This window comes from Mustela putorius, unplaced genomic scaffold (genome assembly GCF_011764305.1).
Source record: "Mustela putorius furo isolate JIRA1106 unplaced genomic scaffold, ASM1176430v1.1 tig00003870_pilon_pilon_pilon, whole genome shotgun sequence".
NCBI lineage: Eukaryota > Metazoa > Chordata > Mammalia > Carnivora > Mustelidae > Mustela > Mustela putorius.
Window position 1 is genome coordinate 534,687 of NW_025422022.1, and position 10,299 is coordinate 544,985.

The 10,299-nt window shown below is 47.2% G+C and overlaps 1 protein-coding gene across 9 annotated transcripts in view; it reads right to left on the reverse strand.

Annotated features, from left to right (window-relative positions):
* The window catches only part of SERPINB9 (serpin family B member 9), a 30,052-nt gene extending 25,029 nt beyond the window's left edge, over nt 1–5,023 (reverse strand). For 5 of the 9 annotated variants that reach the window (XR_006602584.1, XR_006602583.1, XR_006602585.1 and 2 more), the window contains exons 1-4: nt 5,000–5,023; nt 1,906–2,083; nt 1,544–1,681; nt 1,091–1,208 (exon numbers count right to left, since the gene is read on the reverse strand). Coding sequence is in view for 6 of the 9 variants with exons in the window: in XM_045066976.1 (XP_044922911.1) it covers nt 1,091–1,208; nt 1,544–1,681; nt 1,906–2,083; nt 5,000–5,016 (451 nt within the window). In the remaining 3 variants the exon portion in view is untranslated. The other 4 variants (XM_013056775.2, XM_013056773.2, XM_013056774.2 and 1 more) reach the window with 4 other exon arrangements.
* Between the last annotated feature and the right edge of the window lie 5,276 nt (nt 5,024–10,299).

The window sequence follows — 10,299 nt, forward strand, 5'->3', positions numbered from 1 at the left end:
TAACAGCCCACAACTATGCCCACATGTCAGAGGCAGCCAAAGGGGAAAGAGCTGAAAACGGGCAGCATGGGTGCCTTGAGGAGCTTCTGGAAGCATGAGGAAGAGATTTCACTATTTGATCCTCGAAACAAAACACCAGACACTCCTGGAAAAGATAAGGTGCTTAAGTGAAAGATACTCCCTTCTTCCCTAGATGCCTTTTCAATGAACTAAGAGCATCCCTTCTCATTTGCTGCCTCCAGATGCCGTAAGTGGCGAATATTCCAAGAAGAAATAGTAGCAATAACTGCTAACTCTGTAAGGAAAGGCAACCTGTTGTTCTTTGTTGTCTGATGTATTGACAGAAATAGGAGTGTTCCTAGTGGTACTAAGTGGAGTTGGTGCAGAGGGCACCCAATGGTTCAAACGTCACTGAACGTGCAGACCAAGATCAGAATGTGTCACTCTGTAAAACAGAAATGAATAAGGCTCAACGCCAAACAAAGGATGATTTCAGTCTGTAGAACTGATAAGTCCTGAGAGAGCCATTGGCCTACCAAATCTAGGCTCATCAAACCTAAGTAAGGGAGTGTACGTAGAAGACATGAAAGCTGCAACAGAATTAAGAATAAGTAAGCTTAATGGTCAGGGTAAAGGTGGTGGTAAGGGAGGTCCACAGAGAATTTCAAAGCCTAAGTGTATGTCTCAGAGAAGATTTAACCAATAGCCTCTTTCCCATGGGGGTGATGAGTTCACATGGGAACATTACAGGCTAAGTGAAAGTATATTTCAGGGTAAGTTATTAAACCGGAAACCTGGCTTATGAGTTTCTTTGGACATTTGTATCAGCCTTTCTGGTCCCAGGAGAATGGACAAAACTAAGTCTCTGTGGTTGAAAACCCTGAGCATCTGATCGGAACCACTGTGAGTCCATCAAGGTCGAAATATGCCAAGAGGCCCAGCCTGTGAGCAGACTCTGACCATCTGAAACACTAGTGCGATCAGAGCAGCAGGGAAAGCAAGGAGAAGAGGGAGGGAAGGGGAACCAGGGGGAAGAGGGGAAGGCGGGGGGAGAAGGACGAAGGGGGAGGTAATAACATGTGATTCTGACCTTCAGTCTTTTTGGAGACCCAAGCGTTGATGTGTTCCCTGGACTGTTCTGCAGCATTGGCAAAGGGAAGCTGCTCCAGCTCGGCATGGTAGAACCGAAGACAGGATTCCTTAAAGGTCTTTGGAGAGAAAAGCATTCAGTGTGGCTATCTTCCTAAACAAAAGTTTTAACTTCCAAGAAAATTCGAATCTTACATACATTTTATTAAAATGAGTATACATCTCTTAAAAATGGTCATATCTTAGTCTACTAAATACTAAAATATCAGAGTTTATAAATAGGTAAGTACCAAGCCATGAATAACAAGAAATGGCTAAATGAATTTGAGAAGTAATTCAATTTTAAATAACTCAAGGCACAGTTATGTTTACCATCATTTTCAGCTCTCCCAGATCTTGCTTTCTGACTCCATAGTTTGACTACCACTTTAAACCTTCTGCTGACTCAACTTACCGAGAGGAATTCGCAAGTCTTTTCTCCAAAGAGCCTGTTGGCTATTCTGAGCAAGTACTGGGTGCCACATTTGTTCACTTCAGCAAGAAGTGACTGGAAATTCTGGTGAATGTCTTTCTCTGTGCTTAATGAGAGCGCCTGTTGAGAAAAATAATCTCAGTGAAGGAGACTCCCAGCCTTCTCCTTTGTGTCTTGGTCCCCAGGCAGCCCCACTGGACAGAAATAAGCACAGGTGTGTGTACACACTCGGCTCCCCTCCCCTCCGGCTTTATGGCCGTTCTGGAACCTGAGGTACGAAGCTGGGTGATGGACCCTAACAACCGAAAAGGCAGTCCCAACTGCGGGGTGAGAAGCAGGCTTACCTGGGCCATCTGGGCAGCAGTGTTTCCTTTTGCCCCCAGGAAGACCATGGCGAGGGCAGAGGAGATGCTCACAGGAGAATAAAACACGTTGTGTGAAGGGTTGTCTTGACATAGGATCTTGAAAAGCTGGATGGCAAAGGTGCCATTTGCTTCAGAAAGAGCATCCATTATGTGGGGTCTGAAGCCAGAGCATAAAGAGAAAGGCTGCCTCAACACACACCCTCCACACATTACTGACCTCACACGTGGCAATTTTGGAATTGTACTTTTTTTTACATAATAAAGCTCGTAAATATCTTTTTTTAAAGATTTTATTTATTTATTTGACAGACAGAAATCACAAGAGAGGCACGCAGAGAGAGAGAGGAGGAAGCAGGCTCCCTGCTGAGCAGAGAGCCTGATGTGGGGCTCCATCCCAGGACCCCAGGACCATGACCTGAGCCGAAGGCAGAGGCTTCAACCCACTGAGCCACCCAGGCGCCCCAAAAGCTCATAAATATTCTAAGTTGAAGGAAACACATTTCCTGTTGCTCTCTCCAAAAAGTAAGTCCAAATTTTAAGATAATTAGCTAACTGTCGCACTGGCAGAAGATCAAACCGGCTTGAGAGCCTTGGGGGAAAAGAAGAGCAATGGTTCCCGGGCACAGACATACAGCACTCAGCCTCCAGAGACCAGGGAAACCCAGTCTTCTCCATAATACTCTCTTCTTCCATGCATTTATGGAGAGAACTCCTGAGAGTTTCAGTTACACAACAGATCACAGTTTCTCATTAGCTGATTCTTGAGAAATGTTTGAGATGCTGGTAAGTGAAGAGAGAGAGGCTACAGCTGGGTATGAAATTGGCTGTGAGGGTCCCCCTGGCGCGGTGGGGCCAGGGGACAGCCAATGTGCTCTCCTGTTGGGCCGCCCACACCAGCACCCCCATAGCCAGTTAACTCTGGATATCTCATAACCCAACTCAGACTGCCCCACCATTGCTAGCCAGCGGCTAGGCATCACAGGACCCTCGGACCTCGGAACTAAACATGAAGACACTGCATGTTTTTGTTCCACAATTCTTGAGCTAACTCAGAAACACGGATTTGGGAGTTTTACTCCTTAGTCTCAGAAAAAGCCACTAGAGTGAACTGTGCACAAGAGGGCGAAGCCCAGACCCGGGGAACGCCAGAATGGAGAGGTCAGGAGGAACAGAGAAGGGCCCAAGAAAGAGCAAAACCACTGAGAATGGGCCAGTAATCTGAGTAGCTACAGAGGTCAGAAGCATAAATATGACTAGGCAGGTCTGTGACCAAACACCGCTCCCACCCCCAGGCCACGCTTCTCCAGGGAATTAACTGAGGGTGGAAATGAGACCCTCACCCACACAACGTCTGGTCTCACACCCTGGGAGATCTCCCAGACTTCTCCTCTCCCGTCCTCATCCCCTCACACCCATCACCAAGGCTTGCCTTCTGCTGTCTACATGGCTCTTGCCCCCCTCTATTTCTCTTGAGCCTGCACCGAGTGTAGACCACCTGCTCCCTTTCCCCAATGCCGCCTCAGAACAGAGCCACCCTCCTCCTCTTCCCCCGCCCCACATACTCCATTCCGACAGAAAAGCAGAGCCTTTCAGCCCTCCTCTTAAACCTCAGGGCCCTTAGAATAAGCTAAGCTCACTTCGTTTACATGGCTTACGTTCCACCTGCCCGCCTCTGGCTCCAGCCTCCGCCTCTACCCACCCTGACCGCCTTTCATTCCCTCCAAGTCATCCCTGGGCCTTTGAAAACACTGTTTATCCAACTCGGTTGGATGAATGGCACTCAGACCTCCTCTGCACTGGAACAGACTGGCGTCCAGAGACTTCTGAAGGCCCGCCCTAGACAGGGATCCCTTCGCCCGACCGCCGACCCCTTTCCTCCCCCCGCGAATTGCTGCTTGGCCCACTGTGGTCCCCCTGGACTGGAAGCTTTGCGGGGCGAGGGCCAGCAAGAGAGCTCGGGAAATGGGAAGTTCTCTACGAATTTGTGTGGAATGCCTGAAAGGATTAGGGTGGCTGAGAAGTGCTTGGATTTGCCGCTGCACACTGGGGATTTTAGCAGGAAAGAGGAGAGGTAGGGAGATGTCATTGCGCGGATCCCGAGGAGAGAGAAGGGGTGGGGAAGAAGGGCGGGTGGGAATGCGGCTGCAGGGCGGCGGGGCGACTGGGAAGAGGCGTGGGAAGAGCGGACAGAAGACCTACGCGGAGGGCCAGCGGCTGGGGCTAGCGGGGATCGGGAGGCACCGGCGGGGAGAGCGGCGCAGTCACCCCGGCGCCACCGAGGAGCTGCGCCACCGTGCAACTGCGCCACCGGACCCACCGAGCAGCTGCGCCACCGAGCGCCGGTCTCCGTCTGCGTCAGCAGGGAGAGGGCCGGGCCGGCTCGGTTTCGCTCCCGGCCTGGCGTCCAGTCTCCCGGCCGGAGCGCGGGGGTGCTCCAGGTCCGCCGTCCCCGCCCGGCCCCAGAACGCCCCACTTGCCGCCTTCAGCACTGCGCCGCTCCTCCCGCCGCCGCCCTCCCGGCCGGATCCCAAGCCGACCTCTACAGCCGCGCCGCAGGTCCCCGCTCCGGTGACTGGTCCCCGCAGGCCTCTGCCCTCCCCCAGGGCCCGAGACCACCTCTCGGCTTCCGCCCCTGCGGGGGCGGCGCTGGGCAAACCCCCAGGCGCTCCCCCGCCCAGCCGCGCGAGGGGACCCTGCAACCGAAAGGGCTGGAGGCGCCCGCGGTCCGCCAGAGGCCTCCGAAACCGATTCAGAAAGCAAAGGCGTTCAAACTGCAGGTGATCCGGCTATGGCCGCTGCGCTGGCGATCAGTGGAGGCAAAAAACGGGCATGGGGGCAAGGGCAGGACGCGAAGAACGCAGAAGTCCTGGCTTTTCTACTCTCAGTCTCCCGTGTTAGAGTGGGAAGGGCTGTGAGTCTAAATTAGGGGGAGGCAAGCCAGGCAACTAACCGTAATTACCGAGGCACATACTCTTAACGGGCTAACCCCTGTACTCACCTGACCCTGCCTCCCTTTAAAAGAAAAAATTTTAGCAGCTTTATTGAAATACACTTAATGCAACATAATATTCACCCTTTAAAAGTATACATTTCAGGGACATCTGGGTGGCTCCGTCGGTTAAGTGTCTGCCTTCCTTGCGCTCAGGTCATGATCTCAGGGTCTTGGGATCCAGCCCCCAGTCAGGCTCTCCTTCTGCTCCTCCCCCACGCTAATGCTCTCTGTCTAGGTCTGCTCTCTCTCTGAAAAACAAAAGCAAAAACACCTTAAAATACACTTGTTTTAAAAGAAAAAGTATACAGTTAGTTAGTTGTATACTAATTACTAGATAGTTGTACAACTATCCCCACCACCTAACTTCAGAACATTGTATCACCTAAAAAAGAAACACGGTGCCCATTAGCGATTATTATCTATTCCCTCCTCCTCCAGCCCGTGGCAACCATTTATCCATTCTGCCTAGTTTTGCCTATTGTGGGCATTTCAGGTAGGTAGATTCATATATGACACAGTCTTTTGTGACTCTCTTCTTTCACTTAGCATGGTGTTCTCAACGTTGATCTTTGGTGGTTCAAGGTAACAACTACCTGTCTTTGATTTCTTCTTGTGACTGATAATGTAATAATATTGAGTGCATCCACGTATATATCTCTTTTGATTGTTCATTCATCAGTTGGTAGACATTTGGGTTGTTGCCCTCTTGTCTGTTATGAATAATGCTACTATGAACATTCACATACAAGTTTTGTGTAGACATATATTTTCGTTTCTCTTGAGTCTGTACCTGGAGTGGAATTGTTAAATCATATAATAAGTCTATATTTAACCGTTGGAGGAAATGTCAAAATATTTTTCAAAGCAGCGGCACAATTTTACCATCATCATTGTATGTGGGTTTCAGTTTCTTTTTTAATTTTAGCCCTCAGAGTGGGTGTGAAGTGCTATCTCATTATGGCTTGTAGTTACATATTTCCCTGATGTCTAATGATGTTGAGCATTGCTTTTTTGTCATGTGTTTACTGGCTCTTTGTCAGAGAAAAATCAATTCAAATACTTTGCTCATTTTCTTTTTTCTCTTTTTAAAGATTTGATTTATTTATTTGACAGACATGTAGGCATCTGAACTTCTCAGATGTCAGTGCTTTTTCCATGTGGAAAAGCAGAGTTAAATCATAAAATCCACATGACAACATCATGGGTCCATGTACACACTTATTATCCCCCCCCCCCTGTCTCCCAGCTCCACAGCCCCTGTTCAACTAGGTGGTAGGTTCCGGTCCAAGACAATGCACAGACACTTTTCTTCTTATAAACACACCAAGACTCTTCCGAAATTGGCATGTTTTCCCTATCCAAGGGACACAATAGTAAAACAGCTAGAAAACAACTGAGACCAGCAGAGGTTTTCTTCTTCTTCTTCTCCTCCCCCCACTTCTTCTTTTTAAAGATTTATTTATTTATTTATGGGGGGAGGGAAGCAAAAGAGCATGAGCAGGGGTGGCAAGGAGGAGAGAATCTCAAGCAGACTCCCCCACTGGACATGGGGCTCGATCTCTTGACCCTGAGATCATGACCTGAACCAAAAGAGTTAGACACTTCATCAACCGAACCACCTAGGGACCCCCAGCAGCAAAATTCCTGTTTGCCCTCACATACCTGCCCTGGAGTTAGCATCTGGTCCCCCCAAGAATTGTCACTCATTCTGTGTGTCCACAGGGAAGGAAGGAAGAACAGAGAGGTGACCTCTATTTGCATCTGCTCCTCCCCTGTGAGGGCTTCTCTTCAGTGACAACTCATGGAACACCAGCTCTAGTCCCAGTCTCTCCTCATTTTCTCCAAGTAGCCATGACAGGTCTCATCCATGGCCCCACAAAGGAAGCACATTCTGGTCCCAGGAGAGAAGGCGGGAAATCAGGCAGGCCCCCTCAGCATCCCGGGCAGGGGGAGCTGGAAGCGGCTCCTACCTGTGGCAAGAGGCCATTCTTAAACTTCCAAGAACTTTGCAAGTCAGTTGTCAAAGTCTTGGTAATAGAAGTCAGCCATGGTGAGAGTGTTTACTCCACAGGAACCAGCAAACACTATTATTCAGGGCTTCCTCCTTCCCTCACCCCAACACACGCACACCACCTCTGGGTGTGCCTAGCCAGTCTGCTAGCACATTGATCCTGTATCTCCTGCCTACAAGTTTACTTCGCCCTCCTGGATTCCCTTCCTTCCTGGCAGAGAAAAAGATGTAAGTTCCTCACCTGTACTTAAGATTCTTGCTACTCAAAGTGTGGTCCACCGACTAATAGCATCTGTACTATGTGCAGTCTTGTTAGAAATAAGAACAGGAAGGCGACATCCAGACCTACTGAACAGAGACCGTGTCTAAGCAAGATTACTAAGGCAGCCATATCAACGGAGCCTAGATCCAGTGGCTTAAACAACAGAAATCTATTTACTCGCGATTCTGGAAGCTGGAAATCCAAGATCAAGGTGTCAACAGATGTGGTTTCTTCTGAGGCCTCTCTCCTTGGCTTGTGGATGCCTATCTCCTTTCTGCGTCTTCACATGGCTCTTCCTCTGTATCTATCTGTGTCCAAGTGTCCTCCTCTTAAAAGGACCTCAGTCATGTCAGGTGAAGGCCCACCCTAATGATCTCCTTTTTACTTTTATCACTTCTTTAAAGACCCTGTCTCTAAGTACAGTCACATTCTGAGCACAGGGGTAAGGACTTCAATATATGAATTTTGGGGGAAAAAACTCAGCCTATAACAATTTGTATCCATGTTAATGTTTGAGAAACACTGTCTGGATCAATCCCTACCCTGTCTTTCAAGACTCTTGTTCAATAGTTACCGGGCCTTCAACAAACCCTTCCCTTCAGAATAAAAAATAATGTCCTTACATTTTTGGCATAGTCTCTTCTTAGCTTCATCAACCCGTCCATGCCAGCAGTTCCACTTTTGAATACACAGTAGAAATGCGTATACAAGGGGCTGCCTGGCTGGCTCAGTAGAGCATCTCATTCTTGATCTTGGGATCCTGAGTTGGGGACCCAATTTGGGTATAGAGATGGCTTTAAAAAAGAAAGAAATACATACACATGTTCACCAAAAGATGTGCAGTGGTCTTCATCCAGCACTACTTGTAATAATCCAAAGTCGGAAACTCCTGGAATGCTGTCTAGTGGATGGATTGAAAGAAATGAGCTCAGGCTGGAACCCACGAACACTCAGACTCATTGCCATGGGCTTACCATGCCAGATGAGTATTGTCATCAGGAAGCAGAATGACATCAGGTCCTGGTTGTGCACAGGGCAGTCCCAAGTCCTGGGTTTGCACCTCTCTACATACCCTGTTTTAAATTTAGCTTGCTTAAATATCATATATACTATCTCTGTCTCCTCATAAAAACAAGAAGTCAAAATTAGATTACTGAAACATGAGCACAGCTTACCCCCTAAATAATATATCCAGCTTAAAGAACCCCTTGGAGACAGACAAGAGAGTTTTTACTTCTGTATGGATCTTTATGCTGGTACATTTAAATCTTCCTTGGTACATCTTGGTGTTGAGTACAGAGTGCTTGTGTTCCCACAGATCAAATACTACAAGGTGAGCAAGAATAGATCAGCAAATACAGAGAGACCTAAACTTTCTGTATTAGTTTTGGAAGGAGTTGTGGTTTTGTTCCTCTTTTGGGAATCTGCATAAAGAAATACCCCCATGGATCTCCTAATTCAAAAATATTCCTCCAAGTTAAGAGGATCGTTAAATAATATTCAGTCCTCTGGGGAGAAGGTTCTGGCTAGAAAAGATACTGTTGGCCAAAGGTAGTGATCCTTTCATCCTGAAGAGTTGCCCAATTTTGTCAAATAAATGTAACTCTAAGGCTTAAGAATATATTCAAATATACTTTAAACTTTTCTATCCTTGAGTGATATGCATGAAGGTTGAATTCAACCTATAGCTCCCATCCATCATCCCATTCAAAAGGGAGTGTAGGAAGGTATCTCAAGTTAGCCCCAACACCCAGTAACACTGTTTTCTGAGCTCAGAATTATAGAGCCTTGAATCTTAACACAACAGGCATCCTCATCACCCACATTGCAAAGTGTCTGAGTGAATGTAGAGCATGATAGCATGATAGCACGACACACTCATGCTGGCTGTCACTGGGCTCCAGGACTCAGAGGCAATTTATCTCCAAACCCAGCAGCTGGGTTTGACCAAGGATGAGAAAACAGAACTCTCGCTACAAAAATCATTTTGGGCTTTTTCTCCCTTCCTCCCAGTAAAAGATACAGAGAGGACATGAAATCCACTCAGCATAGATTAAGAATTGAGAAGTGTTTTTGTTTTGTTTTGTTTTAAAGATTTATTTATTTATTTATTTGAGAGAGAGCAGGGGGAGGGGAGAGGGCAAGAGGGAATCCTCTGGCAGGACCTTCACTGAGCGCAGAGCATGACATGGGGCTCATTCTAAGACCCTGAGATTTTTTTTTAATACTATTTATTTATTTGACAGAGAGAGACCACAAGCAGGCAGAGAGGCAGGCAGAGAGAGAGGGAGAAGCAGGGCAGTCTCCCTTTTTATTTTTTTTTTAATTTTATTTATTTATAAAAATGAACATCAATTAATCAGATGTTTTCTAGAATGACCAGGACTTATCCATGAAGACCCAGCCAGCAGAAGGACCCATGATCATCCCCAAGGTGACTGAAGCTCGGAGCAGGCCACCTCCTTGGGGTGGCACCATGTATTTCTGACTTAAAGAAGAATGCTTGGCACAGCTAACCGATGGGATGGTTAGAATCATTCCATTAGTTCATGAATCTTACCATAACATCACCCTATATATTGCATGGTAGTTGGTTTTGTTCCACTTACTGCATTAAGGAAGGCTTTTTCTGGATTTAGGAATTTGGGAGAGGCTACCAGATTAAAGTCTCAGTTTGACAATAAGATTTTTGTTTAGGAAGACTATTTTGTCAGTAGTGTGATCCTGGTTGTGGGGGCTCTCTGTGCATTTTAGGATGTCTGGCAGCATTCATGGCCTCTACCCACTAGGTACCAGGAGCACCTCCCCCATTATGACAATCCAAGTGACTCCAGATGTTGCCATGGGTCTTCCGAGGGGACACCATTGCCCCCAGCTGAAAACTTGTGTAGCAAATGTATTCCTATCAGAAAAGTATGATAACAGGGAGCAGGAAGAAAAGAAAAAGATAGGTCTTTGGGATTGAGTCTAACATGGCCTCAGGGAACATGAGAAAGAGCAGACATAAAAACGAAAATGTCTCACTAGCAATTTTACAGAAGTTCTCCAGACCAGATTGTGATTAAATGTCAAGTCAGAATGGAAACTAAGATTGTTCCTGTATCTCCC